The sequence below is a fragment of the Anguilla anguilla genome, chromosome 19 (genome assembly GCF_013347855.1).
Source record: "Anguilla anguilla isolate fAngAng1 chromosome 19, fAngAng1.pri, whole genome shotgun sequence".
Classification (NCBI taxonomy): domain Eukaryota; kingdom Metazoa; phylum Chordata; class Actinopteri; order Anguilliformes; family Anguillidae; genus Anguilla; species Anguilla anguilla.
The window spans coordinates 16,739,917-16,758,979 of record NC_049219.1 but is presented as its reverse complement, the minus strand read 5'-3'; the positions used below and the strand labels follow the sequence as shown (position 1 = coordinate 16,758,979).

The following is a 19,063-nucleotide window of genomic DNA, read 5'->3' as shown; positions in this document are numbered from 1 at the left end:
TGTTACTGTTGCAGAAGGTGGCTATTTTGATTAACTAAGATGTAGATAATTGTTTTGTAAAATTAAAGGGATGAATTATGTATGATTGCTTGAAAATTGTGGGAGTACAAAAATGTTTGACAGGTAGCGTTGGTTCTCCCATTTCTGAGCTCTGTGTTTTCCACAAATGGTTTGTTTTCACTGGCCAGACCTGTACATTTGGGGGGGGGGGGGGGGGTTACATGTGTTGTTTTGTGTCTAAACCATTCAAAGAGACAGGTCTGGGAATCAAAAGAAACCAGTGAACACACCGCCTCCCCCCCCCCCTCCCCCAACTACGCTACACACAAGACGAGGACGGCAAGCAACAACCAGACTTCTCAGAAACTACGACACAGGTGGGTGGTCTTAAGTTTTTTACTATGCAGTACAGTTTGTTTCAGTGTGGTGTTGACACCTACATGCCCTTGTGATGGAACCGACTGTAAAAGTGCTTGATGCTGAAACTACAGAGCACGCCAAACTGGCCCACGTCACTACCCGCTGCGATCCGCTGGGTTAATTTGTGAAAAGCAAAGACCGTTACTGTGATGCATTATGTCAAAATCTAAATGGTATCTTCTGAATTTTACCTGAAATACAGTTGGCCCTGTGCTGGGTGTGCTTGGCTTTCATTGTGACTCAGCACTTGATCGGTTAAAGCAGCTGACTGCAGTTAACTATCCTCGCCTGGATTCTTGGTTCTGACTTGTTTGCTGATTTTTGAAGAGGAAAGCAAAAACCAGCAGACCATGCAGCTATCCAGGACCCAGGGCCAGGGACCCCTGGGTCTTACCGCTGCTCCAATTTCAATACAAAGCCGTTAAATTATACTCAGTGAAGACTTTAAACTCATGAACACTGGATGCGTTTACATGCAAGGCAATACTCAGATCTTACGCCGGTTATGGCAATACTATTGAAATGGTCATGTGAACACCTTAACCTAATTATCTTTAAGGTCGTAATTGGTGTGTTCAAAACCCTATTATGCCACCTGGAGTTTTTGCCCAGGCTTTTGATTTCAGCTTTTTTAACTGTCAGGCAGAAGCCGAAGATGCCAGGATGAAACTAAGTATGACTGCCGTGTAGTTTCCATTAATTATGGCCAGAATAATGTAAACGGGGAAATCTGAGTAATCATATTATCTCCATGCGTACGCAACAATCTAAATACTGGCAAAAACTGATTGCTCCCAATAATCTTTGTGCTTGTGAGCGGTTTAAAGAATTAGGAAAGAACAGTGTGCCCCCTAGTGGCAGCACACATTACAGCTCAAGGTTCACTTTCATACCGCACGTAGAGATCCAGAGACAGACGTTCTGCACAGTGCCCCCAAACTGGGGAGGAAGAAAAGAGAAATACTATTTAATAGTACTGAACATTTTCCCACAGTAACCATTTGGAATGAAAACCAAGGATTTTTGGCATATTTGGACAGAACACTAGTGATGGTAGAGCACTGTCATACACTCATAATGAGTGGAGCTATTTAGCTGCAGTGATCTGTCAATCATTTAAACAAATCAGGCCAGCCCCCCTATCCAAACAAAATGGAACAGATTTGTTCAACTCGGTGTCACTGCAGTTGCTCTACCCAGTTTTTGGTGTAATGAAGCCAAGCTCGGCCATCTCTACAGAACCCCTCCTAACGGTAACAACCTGGAAATGTAGATGTCGAGATGGGTGTTTATGTCAGTGCAATACTTATCAAAATCCAATGATAAAATGCTGCCGCCCACCCCCCCACCCATCAATACAAATTTATACCCTTTTTATTAAGATCTGTAGGGGCCAAAACATAGATCATCAGCCAGTAATATTTTCTGTAAGTATGGAATAAATCGGCTCTTCTACTCCACATCTCCAAAGATGTCGTTCTTCTGGCGTTCCATTTCCGCAAAGTCAAAGTCTGTGCCCGTCATCCGCTTGTAGATGTCCTTAATGTCGTCGCAGGTGGTCTCGAAGTGAGTCGTAGCGTCGTAGGACCGGGAGATGAAGATCTGTCCGGAAAACAAACGTACAGGTGTGTGTGTACACGTCCTTCATTTAACACATGATCACAGAAAATTGAAGGAGCACAAGCATGTTGGCTGGATGTCATGTGAATTTGTTGCTTTAAGTAGAATAACCTACAAGGTATCAGTTTTTAACCGTGCACTGCCCTAGTACACGTGTAGTGGACTGTACCAATCTCTGTAGAGGGGGGAGGCAGTGCAGCAAACCAGCCAGTACCAAAACCAGGGTAGGGCAGGGGTTTGAGACTGGTGCTAATGAGCTTTAGCAGTGAGGATTGGCTGATACGAACCTGGCTTTCAGTCCCCAAATCTACAGGGCTGTACAGATCACTGATGCTCACGAACCTGAAACACAACAGAAGCATCAGTGTCTTATACAAGCATCAGTGCTCCCTCCCCACACGTCTAACACACGCCCACAATACCACCACACACAACATCCAGGCACACACAACATCTCACTGAAGAGTGTCTCACTGACGTCACAGGTCTCACGCACTCTCACACACACACACACACACACACTCTCGCTTTCTCACATACACACACACACACTCTCACTCTCTTACATACACACACACACACACAGGCTCCGTACTTCTGCTCCACTGGCTCCAGCAGGTCCAGGGCGGGTTTGATCTCCTTCTCCGGGTCGTTGGTCTCCACCGTGGTGCTGACGATGGCCACGTACTTGCCCTGGGCCGCGATGTTGTGCGCGTAGGAGATCATGCACACGTAGATGTCTGCAAATGCACCACCACACAGTGAGCACGTTTACCATCCTACACACTCCACACCATCACTGCAGTTCACACAACTGTGTCTAATAAATTATAAGTTTAGAATTCAGCATTTGCTGCTGCATGTTGGCATGCAGTGCGGGTGGGCAGGAGTGAGTTTGAAACCCCCTGCAGTTGAGCTATGCTTCCATGCTGTGCTTTAGTTTGGCAAAAATTCTGCAATATCTGCTTACATCACAAAGGATGACTCGTACGTTTTCTAGAAGTAACTCATGAAACCGAAGGTGAGTGTTCTGCTCCCTGTGTTTGCTGGTCCATCTGATCACCTCAACCACCTCGGACAAACATCCCCCATCTGCCATGTGATGTCACTTCCTCCCACACTGACCGTGCTCCCTGTTGACCTGGTTCTGGGGGATGATGATCTGGCAGGAGTTAGCGTCGCTGGTGTTCTTGATGGGGTGGCTCATGATGCAGATGACCCGGATCACCTGACCCACCTTGTTGGCACGGTCCATCACGTAGCTGGGGTCACAGATCAGCTGTTTGCAGCGGGCCACCTGGAAGGTACATCATTTTTGTAAGTTTGAAAGTTACTGTCCATGTTCGGTTAAGATGGTTGCCGTTTCACCTTACTGGTAGAAAACGGAGAGAGGCTCCACCAATCACAGAATACATTGGTAACTACCTATAGAACAACACCAATGGTGATTGGTGGATACCTCCTAGCTATACTTCTTGTTGGAATTACCAGGAAGTCTCCAAATGTATCCACCAATTGCCATCAATGTTCTTTAGTTGGGTCTTGCCAACATACTCCACAAATGGTCCTCTATTTTCTTCCAGTACAGTGACATCACAGCCACCTTATTGCTATTGTATAGTTCCTGGTTACTGTGTGTGGATGTGCCACACGTCCAGGACTTTAAAAACGACACCCAAACCTTTATTTACACGAGGTGTTATTAGCTAGCCTGACTTCCTATAGCAATTCAGTTCTGCAGGGCAGGGTGTGGTCTCTCTCCATCAAAATGTATTTTTGGAGAGGAGGTATCACTGACACCACTTTCAATTTTCAACAGCTGATCAGTGAGTCAACCATCACTGTTGTTCACAATGTGCAGCTGACTGGCTGTGTACATTAATCACAACCTGAAAGGGATTTTTAAAAATGTGCGCCTCACCTCGCCCTCTGATTTCACGCCCACCACCTTTCCGTTCTCCATCACCAGCTCCTCGATGGGCTTGTTCAGCATGTAGGTTCCTCCATATATGGCACTTAATCTGAGAGAGGCGGAGAGCGGGGATCAGGAGTGTACGCACACTTGCGTCCCTTTATAAGCACACATATCCCTTTATAGACTGTTTCCTTTTATAAGGCCTAAAACACAACATACAAGTAGGACAAGAGGCAGTCTAGAGGAATGGTAAAATGACTAATATACAAGATGGCGTCTGGGTCTGATACCTTTCCCACTGTTTGGCTGCTGCAGGTGTTGAGCTGCGCAGAGAAAGCAGTGTTCTGGGCCCTTACCTGGCGAAGCTCTCCCAGCCCGAAGAGAGGGTACAGGTAAGGGCTTGCTTACCTGGCGAAGCCCTGTGGAAGCTCTCCCAGCCCGTAGAGAGGGTACAGGTAAGGGCTTGCTTACCTGGCGAAGCCCTGTGGAAGCTCTCCCAGCCCGTAGAGAGGGTACAGGTAAGGGCTTGCTTACCTGGCGAAGCCCTGTGGAAGCTCTCCCAGCCCGTAGAGAGGGTACAGGTAAGGGCTTGCTTACCTGGCGAAGCCCTGTGGAAGCTCTCCCAGCCCGTAGAGAGGGTACAGGTAAGGGCTCGCTTACCTGGCGAAGCCCTGTGGAAGCTCTCCCAGCCCGTAGAGAGGGTACAGGTAAGGGCTCTTTCCGTATCGGGCCAGAGACTCGCTGTACAGCTTAATCCTGTTAATGGTGTCCAAGCACGGCTGGTCCAGATAGCTGACAGACAGAGAGACAGACAAACGGCTCGTTTAACCATTTCGATACTTTAAAAACACACACACGTGTGAGCAGGGCAGTTTGAGTAAAGGTCACCCACTCGTCTTTCCTGTAGAGGGCGAGCGCGTGCCCTGTGAAGTCCATGACGTCCTGTCCCAAGTCAAACTTCTTGTAGATGTCCCGCATGGTGGTCTTCTTCGGGTCAACGCCCTGGAAGCTTTTGGGATCGTTCTCGTCGAAATTGGAGACGAACTCCAGGAACTTCTTGAACCGCCGTTTCTCGAACATCCCCATCAGGCCTGGGAGAAATGGAACACTGCTGTTTGTGACATCATCATTAAGGGACCCATCACTGCCACAGGTATTCTGTTCATTGCGCGATTAAACAGCCAGGCACGTTTCATTTGCTGCCACTTTATGAACATTCATAGAGAGGCATCACCAGTGAACCACATCCATAACTCAGTGACACAGACGGCACTGAAAACTAATAGTACAACCTGGAACTTTCTAGAAACAAACTCAATGCAGAACTATATCCTTTTGGAGTAATAATGCAGCCATGTTGGATATTGTGTATTTCTGTAATAGCACACACTGACACTGCATAATGTCAGGCTTACATGTGACGAGTTGATTTCATTGCCTCTAATGCATTTTATGTGTTCATTACATCATATTACCCTATCCTATTGCCATGTCATGGTTATCTGTTTGTGCTGATGTTTTTTTCATTGGATGCAGTGCATTATATTTCATACTCTGTCCCTAATGGGTAATTTCTGCCTTCACTAAAGAGCTCACTGCGTAGGTGTGTCTGACTGTGAAACTGAATCAGGAAACGGCAATTCTGAATGGGGATAACTGCTGAAGTAGAAACAGTGATTCTGAACGGGGAAACTGCTGAGGTAAAAGGGGAAGGAAGCTGTGCGACTCACTGGACGCCAGTGCCTCTGTCTCGGTGGACGGCACTTTGTGGATGCTCCCCTTCTTGTAGACGAAGCTGCCCTCCACGACCTTGAAATCCAGGTACCGCGTCACCTTGGTGAGGAGCAGCATCCGGACCAGCTGGCCTGGAGGGAAGAGCCGCAGGGAGGAGAGCTCGCACCTGTCACACCTGCGCTCAGCCTGAACTCCACAGGGTTATGACCCTGCACCATCACACACCTCTCTCTCTTTTTTGTGAATAGCACAGGCTACTCACAGGTGTGCTTGTGTTTCCTTGTGTAAACATACAGGATCTGAAACACAGCCTTGATTCCCCAGGCCTGCTGCTGGCCCCTGACCCAGTGACCCCATGACCCCCCAGCCCTGCAGATGTGCTTTGACTTGCCGTTGGCCATCAGGAACTTCGGGATGAGGTCCACGTTCCAGTCCCTCCCCTTCCCCATGGACTCTGGGGGACTGCCAGGCAAGTTGAAACGCTTATACAGCTAGGACAGACAGACAAACGAGAGTCATCACCAGATAACTGGAATAGACTGGCAGGCGGTTGGCAGATGATTGGCAGGCCTTACGTCCTCCAGCGGGGTGATGGAGGCGCTTTCTGCTCCGTAGTAGGAGTTTCGGTCCATGTGCAGCACCTTCTTCCCCTTCACCGACATGATCCCGGAAAGGATACATTCCTGAAAAAAAGTCCCAGCATACACCTCACCACCACACTTACACTTCAACTCTAAACCCTCAACCTCACTGAGAACAGCAAGCCACGCTGAACCACCATAAGTAAATCTGACTTTATTCAAGAGGAGCCGCACTGAACTCCACAACACATGTATTTCTGGGATGAAAACATTCTGTCATCTTATTTTTATCTCCGGACAGATTACACCCTATTAAGAAACGAAGAACTTGGTCCTGAATGCTAACTGTGGGTGACATGTTAGCAGCGTCCTCAGGACACTACTGGTGGACTTAGGAGTGAAAATATTTGCTGCACTTTAGCACTATTCACAGTTTATATTATTATTCTTCTTTCTGAAACTCAAGTTGTACAAAGAGCACATTTTTATGACTCCAGCCTCACTCCCGGGAATCTGTGTATTTTTCCGTCACTGTACAGGTTTCCTCCTCCGGTTGACGGACAAGTGCAGGACAGACAGAATCTCGCGCAGTTTGAGCTGACTGTGCTCCTCTGACCCGTCTGCTTCCTCTGTGCCACTGTCCCTCCCTGCCCTACATTAGGCTGACACACTGGCAAGTGAGTATAACATTTCAGCTCATCTAAAAGATGGAAAAAAAACACAACGGGCGTGGTCCCTCCTCCTCAGACACAAAGTGTGTCACCCCCCCGCCCCACCCCTCCCCTTGTCACAGCTACAGGATGACCTCATCAGCCAAACAACACAAACCAGCTTCTGTCTTTTCTAAAAGCCCCAAAGGCTGAACACCACATTGGGTTTAGGGTTGGAACTACAAAAAAAAAAAAAAAAAAAAAAAAAATATTAATTTCAATTCCTCTTCTTGTCCTTAAGAGAACACACTATTCATACTGCCGCTATATACAATTTAGTCTTGCTGCCTGATCACAACAAAGCTATGCATTGTGAGTGCATTACCCCTGTGTCCTATTCAGTAACTTTTATTCATCTAAATGTAACATAAACAAAAAATGGCTATTATTGATCAATGTGCTGACTCCCTGTAACTCTAATCACAGCCCTTGAAACCAGGGCTGGATTTGGATTTAAAGTGGGATTGTGGAATAAATGTCCATGCAATGCCAGATTCACAGATTTCAGTGAAATCGCTTTACCCCAAGCAAACATTGGTTGCGATTGCTCTGCTATATTTGGCCTTCGTCTAGGAGAAGATCGGGTGCAAAGAGTAGAAGAGACTTATTGTTCTTAGTTTAATATTTAATGAGCCTCTTAAGACACGGTGTCTTGCTGGCAACAACAAGGCCAAACAGAAGCATGTGAACAACTAGAAGACTCGGAGCTGGATTGTGCACCAAGATGAAGTCTGTGGATTGGACTGGCTGGCCCAGGCTGGTCTGACTTTGTGTTCATCTGTGAGGTCACCCAAAAGTCCCAGAGAACGGCTCATGTCCATAGAACTGGCGTCCACATGTTTTTTAAGCAAAACTGTTTAAGGATTGGGGTTCAATGGTATATGCAGTGGAGGCTAATTTGCTTCCAGTGCATGTGCTGTCCAGGCCAGCTGTACAGATTAGAAGCTGTAACTGATGAATTTCAGGCAGCCTGTGTCACCAGCAGGTCACTCTGGATAAGAAAGTAAACCGTGGAAACAATGATGTAATGTGTCTCACTAAGGTGGTGTTAACCTTACAAGCAGTGAGATGGGTATTGTCTGGCAGAATAAAGAAAAGGAAGTTTGTATGAACAGAAGTTTACAGTGCTTATTTATTCTTGCTCTGTCCACATGCTGACTACAGTGAATGCATTTTCTGATCCTAAAATGTTCATGATGAATGATAAAAGTACAGTCTATGAAACGCACTGCTCTTTCTCTCGCCCGTTACACCAGCGAGATTCACTTCTCCATGTGTGCCACGCAGTCTTTACAGCAGGTGTAAACTGGAGTTAGCAGCGATGGAAGCACTAGGACATCCCTCCCACTCCTGGCATGCACTGCATTCCTGAATCTCTCCAGCGACCCAAAGCTGTCTCTCAAACGACAAGTAAGCAAAGACCCATCCTTACAAGAAACGAAGTTACACTTTAACACACCCGGAGAACTAGGTTTATGGAGCGTGTCAGGTGATTTCTCTGCCAGAACAGTGTGACAGCACTGACCTCTGCTATCCATAAAAACACACCTGTTTTTTTTTACGTTACATTTTATTTGGCCGACGCTTTTAGCCAAAGCGTCGTGAAACAGGTGTAGCCTGCCAGCCGTTTATGAACATTTGTGCATCTGTGGCTGATGTTGGTGCAGTAGCATTGCGATGGCTTTGACAAACTGCTATTGGTTTAGTTTATCCAGTCAATCTATCACGCACTTCAAGCATGGCTGTAGAATATTTAATCAATATAAATAAACATGCATGTGTCCTTGCATTGTTTTAGGGGAAATTGTAGGCTATGATGATTATTATTACAGACCGCAACCAGCGGTCTGTAATAATGTGCCAACAGCAAAAGCACACAAAACTGTGACGTTAACTATAGAGCCCCGGACAAATCACGTGCCCTGAAAGTGGTCATCTAAGGCCATGTGCCAAACCATATGCAGTAAGTTAACAAAAATTGCATAATTTAAAGAAATTACTCGGATTCTGACTAGTTACTCAAAGGATTTGGTCTGTCTGACAGTAAACGCGTTACTATGAAAGGAAGTTGGATCCGGGGCTCAACTGTACAACCCAATGTTTCGTTAAACTGCAAATTAGCCATCATGCGGTTTTCCCGTCACGCCAAACTTATTTTTTAAGGACGGAAACGACTCGTTTCGTATGGCCTAATCAATGCGTTTGCAATATTTAGCAACTACTGATGTAAACAATCAAATTAACGTGGCTTCCGCAAATAAACCCAAACCGGAAAAAATAGACTAATGGCAGAGAATTCGGAGCTGATCGATTAAGAGATACGGTTCAGTAAATTATATGCACATTAAAAAAATAAGTATTATAACTGTAGCTAGTCAACTTAATAAGTGCGCCTAAGTCAATAGTAGCTTGTACGCCATACAATTAAATTAGCAACCAAAAGCCACTATGTAGCCTACTAGCACCCTGTCGAAACTTGCGGTCATGGCAATCGTAAAGTGATGCGGTAACGTTTCAGTAATCAGCCAGTGAATTAAACTGCCGTGCTAGCTGCTTAAATTAGTTAGGTCAACACTAATGGGTTTAAGAGGTGACACGATTAGCAAGTAAGAAATTTAGGCCGTCTATTTACTTGCGACCATTTGAACGACTCCGGTCAGCAGTGCGTAATACTGGCGAGGAAGAGGAAAGCGTCTCCACCCAAACTACTGCTTGGGCCCCAGAGAAAGAAACGAACAGCCTGGGTTTACGCGTATTACTTGGTCAAATGCTTGAACATCCATCTCAGAACGAATGCATTTATATGATTAGTTACAGTCGGTAGATTTAGGCTACAATTAGCGACCTACAGTGACAATCGCCCGACCAATACTCAACAATGACACTTGGAAGAAACTTGTCCATTGTCTGACAGTGCACTGTCTTTAAATAAATTGCCTCCAGCATTGAAGTACTTAACGTTAGCTGCCGAACACAGTTTGAGGCAGCTTTAACATTTCAACACTGTGTACAGTTAAACAGCCTGACCAATCTTTTCTCACGCGGAAGCCTGATTTTAACCGATTACAGCTGTTTTGTGTGTTTTTATAGAACATGCCGAAAACAGGCCCATTAGCTTAGTTCTGTTCAGGTAGGCTATCACCAGTCAGATGTACTCGCAATCACGGTAAGATAACATAGTTCAGATGGCAACACAACTACATTGCCATATCATGGCAATAGTGTAACATTCCGTAAATTACAGTGCAGCCATTCACCTTTCAGTTTAGCAACAGCTAAATCTTAAAGGAACAATCAGATGGGTATGGTATTGTCTGAGATTGTTTATGTTCATGAAATATTAAAGCTGTCTCTAGTTAGCGGTATGCTATGGTATAGCTGTCTGCAATGTTCTCACCGTAAGTCCGGTCCCTAGAACGATAACATCGTATTCTTCATTCATTTTCCTTGTTGGCTTTTAATTTTTATTTCTTCCACTTGCGCACAACTCAATGCGAAGAAAAATGGAGAGCGATGGTACTCGGGTAGCGCTGAGACGTGGCCACGTCAATAACTTCCAACCCACGTCGGGGGAGGAGTCGTTCAGCCCTTCACCAATCATGAGAGGCAAAGAATGTTTCGAGTTCGTATCCACATCCAGTATCCACACATTTCAGTGATAGTCTCTGTTGGACTAGGATTGACATGTCCTTTTAACTTTTAGCCAGTAATGGACAGGGTTTTGGATATGGACAATCCTACTCTGAGACACCTTTAATCTCGTAAGCTATACTCTGATTAGTGAATTCTACAAAACATTCCAAGATTGCCAGGATTTTGCATTTCTTTTATTTTCAAGTTATTGAAACGGGGAACTGCCTGTACAAGCATGGACTGGTACATACCAGTCCAGTGAAATTAATGATATTACATTACTTTCTTTGGCATTTACACGTCAGCAGTTGCAGCAATTTTCGATTGCTTATGCATGTGATTGCTTGACTGTGAATTGTGGAGTTCAAACAAGAACAGACTGGGAGTATAGATCACTTTTAAAAGATACAGTTTCTCCCAGTACTAATGGACAGCGTCCACAACTTTGGTTCAAGCACAGCTGAGTGTAAACCCCTCTTTATGAATTCATGCCGCCTTGCAGGTTTTTTGCCAGCGTCTGTGCCCGGGTACCCAGCGCCCACTGCGGTGGGCGGGCACGGCTTGTGGGGACGCGTTAGGATTCCGGGGCGTGGGAGTCGAAGGCCGCGAGCACGTCCTGCTTCCTAGCGAGCTGACTGGCTGTCGTCCCGGAGGCGTCCTGCGTGTCCCGGAGTCCAAGCAGGAGGAGAGCTTGTGTGGCGTCCGCCTGCTGTCCCGCACAGGCCGAGTGGAGGGCTGGGACAGAAATGGGGTTTTCTTTTACAGACACATTTACAACCCGTCAAAATCACAAAAATGTGTTTCCCTAATGATCTGCAATTTTCACATTTTCTTTTTCACTCAAAACCAAAGTTATGATTGTGTGAGTCACATTGATATGAACCAGCCTTAATGTCAGCCTTAAGTTTCTGCTTCATTTCACAAGCACAGATTAATTACAGTAAAGAAAACTACCGCCATTTGTGGAACAAGGTGAGCAGCTTTAACCTCAAGTGTGTTCTGAGTCATACTGTGATTCAGCACCAGACTGTTTCACACCAGTGGTACTAACCTGTCCTTCCTTTTCTGTCCCTTGCATGAAGGTCGGCTCCTAATTCCAGGAGGGTTTTTATCGTGCTCGCGTGACCTTCCTACAAGAAGGATCGCAAATGAAGGTAAGAGTTTAACACAGAACCAGGACACTGTTAGTGATGACTGTTCAAATGCACACATCTGGTTTAGGAAGGATGATCTCATCCTCAGCTCCTAAATGCACTGTTGGATTTTGCTGATATTAATGCATCTTAAAGGCATACTACGCAGGATTCTTAACTTGAAAATATAAAATAACCATGCTAGGGCATGTCTGTGATACCCCGCCAGTCTGTCGTTACGCACCAGATTTATGAACCTTTAGCTGTATTTGTGATTCTAAAACGTGTTTGAGACGGTTCTGGGTGTGGGGCTGTGTGGGGGGGGGGATGTGGGACGGACCTTAGCGGCGTAGTGCAGGGCCGTTAGCTGCATGTCGGTGGCTCTGGAGTTCACATCCACACCCAGCTCCTCCACTAGGAAGCGCAGCGCCCCCTCCTGGGCAGTCAGGGCGGCCTGATGCAGCGGCTGAGCTCCAAGGCAATCTGCTGCAGATGGGGAGGCCTGAAGAAACACACACGCACACGCACGCACGCACACAGTGCTGATTTGAATGGTATAAATATGCTTCAGGGACATATTTGCATTTAGCATGAAAGCCGTGAGGTCTGGCGGGTGGAGTCTGACCCGCACACCTGATGTTTATCCAGGAGCAGTCTGGCGACCGCGACGCTTCCGGTCCGCACAGCGTCTGTGAAGGGAGTGACTCCACAGCTGTCCCTGCAGTCGGGCTGGTAACCACATCTGAAACACGGCATCAGTGATGAGCTTTACGCACTACTGGACACACCACAGACACACACATAAAACCACACGCACACATAAACACACATACACAGACACACCCGCACACACCACACAGACACATACACACTGCACATTCCATACACTCCACACACACACACAAGCGTATACATATCTTTGTTGGTTCATAAGGTATATAAATATATAATTTTTTGCCATCAGGAAGAAATATATTTCATGCAATGGGAGCTCTTCAAAGGTGTTGGAGATGGGCTGTGCTTTAATGCTGCACTTACCTGTCTAACAGGATGCGAACCACATCTTCACAGCCGTGCAGAGCTGAAGAAAACAGAGCAACGAACGCTAAGGTAAGGGCACACTTTGAAAGCAGTGCGTATCTTCTGCAGAATGTATTTTTAGTCTGTTCTCACTTCCCCCTCCAACCAAGCTGGCATGCGGTGAGCCTTTGGGCAGTAATATCCTCTGTGTATTCCCCAGGTGTGTGCTACACACTGGTGCAGCTGCTGAAGTGTGTTTTCCCTTTTGAATAAAGTGCTAATTATCGTGGGTCTCACCGTACCACTGTAACATAACAGCATAGCATAGCATAACATATCATAGCATAACATGACATAGCATAAATAGCATTAGCATAGCATAGCATATTGAGGAGAGCAGGCCGTTCAGCCCAGCCAGGCGGGCCCGTACCTGCTGTGTGCAGCGGCGTTCTCAGGGTCCTGCTCTCTGTGCACCACACGCCCGGACTGGCCTCCAGGAGGCGCTGTACGACGGCGGGGTGGCCCTCTCGGCAGGCGATGTGGAAGCTGTTCCAGCCGTCTTTGTTCTGCAGCGCCGGATTGGCGCCGTGGCCCAGCAGCGCGCTGACGACGGGCACGCTGCTCCGGGTGCACGCCATCATCAGCGGCGTCCTGGCGTGTGGGCATCAAACAAAACACCAGTTCGATATGCTAATAAAAGTCAGACTCCCTTCAGACCTCCAAGTGCACTGTGCTCACAGCCTTCATAAGCGTCATTCTTTTCTTTAAAAATGATGCAGACATAGTGAGTGACGTGGAACTCAATCTGCTGTGACAACCATGTGTCTTTTATTGCTTTTAATCGTTATTACAGGTTGAAAAGTCATCCCCTCAAAAGTCCACATAAGCATATACTCAAAAACAAGTGCATACCTACAGAACACACAATTTCATGCAGAAACATAAAAACAATTCCAATTTTCTCACTGAGCTGTTTCCATGGTAATTGTGAACTGCTGTTTGCCAATGCATTTGTAAATCCCACTTTCACAACAAACAAAAAAAAATCTCGATTGACTGAACAGGGATAAATTCAGGCACCATTAAGACTGAGCACTCATTTAATCTACTTAGTAGAAAACACACATTTGATTTAGTTTAATTTAGCCAAACATTTTATGCCTTCATGTACTGATTACTTCATTTACCAGTACTGACCGACAAGATTCATCATTGCCATACACTTACCCTTCAAGAATGCTTCAACAATTATGCGTTGTACTTTTACAGAACTGCTCAAAACACGTCCTTCGAGCCAGCGACCTAAGGATACCCATGTATCACCTACAGTCCTCCGCTCTACCAACTGAGCTATCGAAGGGACAGTTCAGGTAAATTCACTGACACATGGCATACACACTCTATTCAGAATACTTAATCTTGTGTATATGTGGATGAAATTGAAACGTATATGTTTCCAAACATTAAAATGTTGCATATATTAATATCCATAGACTGTGTATTTCTATCCTTTTTACTTTAGTAACTTTATGAAATGGTATTAAAAATTTGTTCTTTGAGCTAGATATAACCATCTCATAAAACACGGTGAAAACCGATTTCCATATGTATTCTATTATTCCTACCAATTTCATTTGACAGAAATTACGCACGGTACAAACTCCGATATACACCATTAAACTAATTTCAAAAACACGTCCTTCGAGCCGGATTCGAACCAGCGACCTAAGGATATCAACGTATCACCTACAGTCCTCCGCTCTACCAACTGAGCTATCGAAGGGACGCATGGCAAACATACCACACGATACAACTGCTTATTATTGTAATAATATTATTTTCAAATGTACATTACATTACATTACATTACAGGCATTTGGCAGACGCTCTTATCCAGAGCGACGTACAACATGTACCACAAAATTGCAATTTTTTTTGCATTAGTTAACTGTTACTTTAAACAAACACTACTATTTCAAGTCATTCACTCTATATTCACACGAGTGACCGAATAATAACAGGGGTGTCAGCTACACATCACCGGATTCCGATGCATTCTCTACAGTTCTCTGAATTGTTCACTCATACATGTATTATTTACAGTTCTTACCAATCAGCCTTTTTCAGTGGGTCTATTTTGGCTCCTTTGGCGATGAGATAAGATACGCACTGTTCCTGACTCATGGACGCGGCTTCGTGCAAAGCCCTCTTGTAATCGTGGTTGTAGAGTTCCACGTCCATCCCCGCATCTTCCACAAAAAATCTCAGAACACTTAAGTGTCCATGTCGGGCTGCGTAATGCAACAGCGTATCGCCCGATTTCCCAAAATGTTTTTTCTTGATGGAGTGCAGAACCGTTTCATTCTCTTCGATTTCCTTCTTGATCAGGTCCAACTGACCGTCCTGAGTGAGTTTGATCAAACGTTTGAAGGCACTTTCTTCATTCATTTCACACGTGGAGTGATGTTTTTCTCGTGAGAAACCGGATTTCAGAAACGGACAACTGAGCTATCTAGCCTGCTTCATTTCATTAAATTCAAGCACCAAGTATTAAACGGAGCGTAGATTCTATTTTAAATTGTCATTATTAACAATAACGTTGATATAACTCCGACGTATCTGTAGATCGTGCATACATCGTTCAATAGGTAATTCATTTCATTTTATAGCTGAAAAGTTTATTTTAAAAATTGACAGTGTAATGATTCGTTGCAGCAATCAGCCATAAACAGGAAGCATTTTCCGGTGACCAACAGGTGAAAATATTTAAAATAAAAGCCGGAACGGAGGTTGAGGCCTCGCCTTCTGAATTTGAAAGTTATTCCTGAAACAAAACGGAACTTTATTGCATAATCTCAGCATGTTATCTCACAGTTAAAGTTTACAAACCTAAATACTTTTCCTTATTTTTGAAAAACGTTTTTATTGTCTTAATTTGTCTCGCTCTTACAAAATCTTAAATTCAGTTGAGTTTCACAACAGTGTCATGGTCAAACATATTGTGAGAAAATAAGGCACATTTTTGGTTACGATCTGTATGATTGTCTCATTGTATGTTGATCCCACTGTTTGTAGAAGCGCTAATAAAATTACTTCTTTTATTTTGAAATTTGGTAGCCTTTTGCACCACAGGAAGTCATTACCTCAGTGCAGCCAGTGGATTTAAAAAAAATACTTTTAGGCTAAGTAGTTCTGAAATGGCAGTAAATTAAAACTAGGGTCTGAATACATTTGCAAGACACTAACCTCAATCCTATCTGAAAGAGGTGGGTCAATAGCTTTCACAATAGTTTTAAATATTTGTGTTTTCTGACATGACAGAACATGGAGACAAAATTTCTATGATATAGATAGTTTCTATCAATATACTTATATAATTATTTTAACAGCAAAGTATCAGTTTCTCTGAGTGGTTTTATTCTCATGCTGTGTTTGTTGATGTGTGATACTTCATTGTGGTAGTTTTTACTTTTTAAAAATTTTGTTACAAGGAAGCACAGTAAATTACAATTTGAGAATATTTGTGTGAACTCACAGTCATCTGTCTCCAATTCTAAAGGCTATATGTCAGTCTGTTTGAAGAACAAAAACAATTCCTGGAAACAACCTATTTGTAAATGGCTCCAAGTCACAGTCTTCAGAGATGTTTGTACAGTAATATTACACTGGTACTGTATGTGTTTTGTTTCCTGTTTCTGGTAACACAATGAATACCACCTGAGTTCTTTAACTTTTCACATTTGACCTGTGCATCAGATATAAAAGATCTTACCATCTTTTCATGTGCACCTGGTTTAGGTTATGAAACAGGCCCTCTTTCTCGTGTTGAACATCTTTGTAAATAAAGGCACAGCCAGAGGCAGTCAGTCTTCGTAAAGCACGGGACTCGCAGATGGTTGTGATGCATGCCGTGATGTAGATCTTTAATAAAGATGGGTTCTGGGGCCAGAGGTTCATCTAGACTAGCTGAGTGCTGAAGGGCTTCATCCGGGAGACTCATCAGATGATCTTCGTCTCTGACGCAGCAGCGGCAGCAGCACTGAACTTTCCCCAGGCTGTGTCATTCTGTGTGTACTTAACTAATGGCCATCTGAGCAAGGCCACAGACTCTTTATACTCACCAGATGCTAAGGTCCTAACACTGAAAGTTCTGTATCTCTGCCTGCAATGCCAGAACATTCCAGTTTGATGCAGCTTCTGAAAACCCATTAAGGGGACATGAGTAAGTAGAATACTGTGACCCTGGACACTCCATACTGTATTGCAGCCCCAGGAACTCCTGTTACCTGCTGGAACCTCTTGTATTTAAATAGCAGCGAGGACAGAAGGAGTTCAGCAGTTGAGTATCTGGTGGCGTGTAAAGTAGCTGTACTGAAAGGCAGTAAAGCATGGGGAGGAGGGTAGCAGGCGGTGTACAGCATGTACGGTTTGCAGGCCTTGCCATTACTCATAACTGCCTGTGCATGTTTGCAGCAGACCCCCTGGTCCCTGGGTTCACCATGGCACACCGCACACGTGACAGGAATGTGGGAGTCGTGTTAAGGATCTCACGCAACGCGGCCAAACACCCAGCCCTGTTTCTCATCACACGGTAAGGCTGCTTGTGGGGAATCTGAGCAACGCACCCCGCCATGTTCCCATGGTGAAGCTAAACCTTTATCTTCGGACTTTTCTGCATGTTTAACAAAAATGTTTACAAGAATGTCCCCATTAGCCCTGTGATGTATAGATCTCTCCCAGCTGTAGGAATTCTTTGCAGTCTGCCATACTCTTATCCAAAGCACATTATGAATGGGATTACGGATGTCGTGGGTGTATTTCAGTACCTTTTCTTAAAGTGATAGAATATATTTATTTATTTTAGATAAGAAGTACAGCCAGCTCCTTTCATATTTGTTTTGTTTTCCTTCAGACAGGTGGATGGCAGAGGAGCAGCCGCAGTGTAGGAGGTGCCCTGGCTGGGATCGAACCTCCTGCCCACTCAGAGGGACCAGTGCTGGGTTCGAGCGAACTCATCCTACAGGCTGCGGTACGTCTGAGGCTGTTAGTGCATCTCACACTTATAGACTCTTATGTGACTCTGTTACAGTAGGATCAACACTGAATTTATAAAAATAGCACATTGATACTCGAATGACCACAGTCACTATTCCCACTGATTTTCAGTCACACAGCCCAGTGGACAGGGCTGGGTTTAGTTTATAATACTAACTATGCGGCAGCTTAAAGTCTATTAGTGTGCGCTATGTTTTTTCCTCTGGTAAAATATGCTGATGTAAGAATTGTATTTTCAGTTTCTGTAAAACCTGAGGTTAGACAGGCTCTGTTGTGACTGCAGAAAGGCTTTTAGTTCCTTTGTTCTCATTCTGAACCTTCCCTTGTTCTTTTAAATGAAATCCACAGGTAACCTGTTTCCCCTCAGTCTCATCCCCTTTTTTAATATCTTGGTTAGTGCAGAAAATATACTGGCATGTCATTAAGGGCTGTACATATTTTTTAAATGTCTTTTGTTAAATAATTTTCTTTTGGAACACATATCCATACATCCATTTTCATATTTGATAACTCTGTTCTGTGCTTGTTAACTTCCTTTTGCAGGAATGGCCAATGTCACGGCAACCAGCTGCTCTGAAGCAAAGGTGAAGGGAAAGGTGGTGTGGCGGAATGGCTCCGCCCCTCCGATAACTGACTCCGCCCCTCCGGTGATGAAGCTGTGTTCATGGCTCCGCCTCTCCGGGTTCATGACTCCGCCCTCCGGCGGTGACGCTGTGTCAATGACTCTGTTTTCATTCTAGCTAGTAAGGCGCAAGGCACGCTCCCTGTGATGGACATAAAACGCCTGTGCAACAGAATAACCGGTTGTGTATGATGCAAACTAAATTACACGTAGTTGTCTGTACCAAAATGCAATTTACATATATATCTGTCTTCAGATATCTCAGTTTGACTATCATTTCGTTTGTTTATTTATTTATTTATTTTTATTATTTTATTTTAAAATGCTTGTTTTTACAGGGCCCATCTTTGTTTTAAGCTATCTGGGAAGAGTGCATCGGTGGAATGAGTGTAGTGTGCCACAGTTGTGGGCTTTGGTTTTTTGTATGATTGTCAAATATATGTGGTTTTTTTAATGATGCGCACAATTTTCCATCTGGGGATAATAAAGACCTACAGAAACTGAACCTGTTCTTATTGCATATTATTTTTTATTGAGCAATGACAGCGCAATTCAAAACTTTAAAGGCTGAAATTTAATGGCAGAATAAAATTCCAAAGCACACACTAAACTATCTTTCA

The 19,063-nt window shown here is 44.5% G+C and overlaps 2 protein-coding genes, 1 long non-coding RNA gene and 1 other non-coding gene across 6 annotated transcripts; 1 reads left to right on the top strand and 3 right to left on the bottom strand.

Annotated features, from left to right (window-relative positions):
* Positions 1 to 380: 380 nt before the first annotated feature.
* On the bottom strand, positions 381 to 10,534 carry LOC118218818 (rab GDP dissociation inhibitor beta-like). The gene is made up of 11 exons (XM_035401519.1): positions 10,378 to 10,534; positions 6,265 to 6,372; positions 6,081 to 6,180; positions 5,686 to 5,820; positions 4,848 to 5,046; positions 4,616 to 4,747; positions 3,962 to 4,061; positions 3,166 to 3,337; positions 2,636 to 2,780; positions 2,328 to 2,382; positions 381 to 2,022 (listed from the first exon to the last, which is right to left on the bottom strand). The coding sequence occupies exons 1-11, from the start codon at positions 10,420 to 10,422 to the stop codon at positions 1,873 to 1,875; spliced, it is 1,341 nt and encodes a 446-aa protein (XP_035257410.1). The 5' UTR covers positions 10,423 to 10,534; the 3' UTR covers positions 381 to 1,872.
* LOC118218823 lies at positions 6,813 to 18,400 on the top strand. Of its 2 annotated transcripts, XR_004763556.1 has the most exons (10): positions 6,813 to 6,947; positions 8,268 to 8,390; positions 10,480 to 11,585; positions 11,696 to 11,767; positions 12,395 to 12,478; positions 12,796 to 12,856; positions 14,036 to 14,136; positions 17,240 to 17,357; positions 17,679 to 17,795; positions 18,365 to 18,400. It is a non-coding gene; the product is annotated as an uncharacterized LOC118218823 (long non-coding RNA). The 2 variants fall into 2 exon arrangements; XR_004763555.1 differs by lacking the exons at positions 6,813 to 6,947; positions 8,268 to 8,390 and having other exon boundaries at positions 11,363 to 11,585; positions 17,240 to 17,408.
* Positions 10,790 to 15,528, bottom strand: ankrd16 (ankyrin repeat domain 16). Of its 2 annotated transcripts, none has more exons than XM_035401520.1 (7): positions 14,877 to 15,528; positions 13,197 to 13,417; positions 12,785 to 12,827; positions 12,380 to 12,488; positions 12,087 to 12,248; positions 11,665 to 11,743; positions 10,790 to 11,369 (listed from the first exon to the last, which is right to left on the bottom strand). In XM_035401520.1, the coding sequence occupies exons 1-7, from the start codon at positions 15,212 to 15,214 to the stop codon at positions 11,188 to 11,190; spliced, it is 1,134 nt and encodes a 377-aa protein (XP_035257411.1). In that variant the 5' UTR covers positions 15,215 to 15,528; the 3' UTR covers positions 10,790 to 11,187. The 2 variants fall into 2 exon arrangements, with proteins under 2 accessions (XP_035257411.1, XP_035257412.1); XM_035401521.1 differs by having other exon boundaries at positions 10,790 to 11,348; positions 14,877 to 15,526.
* Positions 14,464 to 14,549, bottom strand: trnay-gua. Its single transcript is given in 2 exon segments — positions 14,464 to 14,499; positions 14,513 to 14,549. It is a non-coding gene; the product is annotated as a tRNA-Tyr (tRNA).
* Positions 18,401 to 19,063: the final 663 nt, after the last annotated feature.

Bases quoted from the DNA above. Each gene is read 5' to 3' on its own strand.
- ankrd16 (XM_035401520.1), bottom strand. From the start codon at position 15,214: ATGAATGAAGAAAGTGCCTTCAAACGTTTGATCAAACTCACTCAGGAC. The intron at 13,418-14,876 runs GTAAGAACTGTA...CCCACACGCCAG, and splicing joins CCACTGAAAAAGGCTGATTG to GACGCCGCTGATGATGGCGT. The intron at 11,744-12,086 runs GTCCGTCCCACA...TCCTTCTTGTAG, and splicing joins CCCTGCACTACGCCGCTAAG to GAAGGTCACGCGAGCACGAT.
- LOC118218818 (XM_035401519.1), bottom strand. From the start codon at position 10,422: ATGAATGAAGAATACGATGTTATCGTTCTAGGGACCGGACTTACG. The intron at 6,181-6,264 runs GTAAGGCCTGCC...TGTCTGTCCTAG, and splicing joins CCATCACCCCGCTGGAGGAC to CTGTATAAGCGTTTCAACTT. The intron at 5,821-6,080 runs GCAAGTCAAAGC...TCTTCCCTCCAG, and splicing joins GAAGTTCCTGATGGCCAACG to GCCAGCTGGTCCGGATGCTG.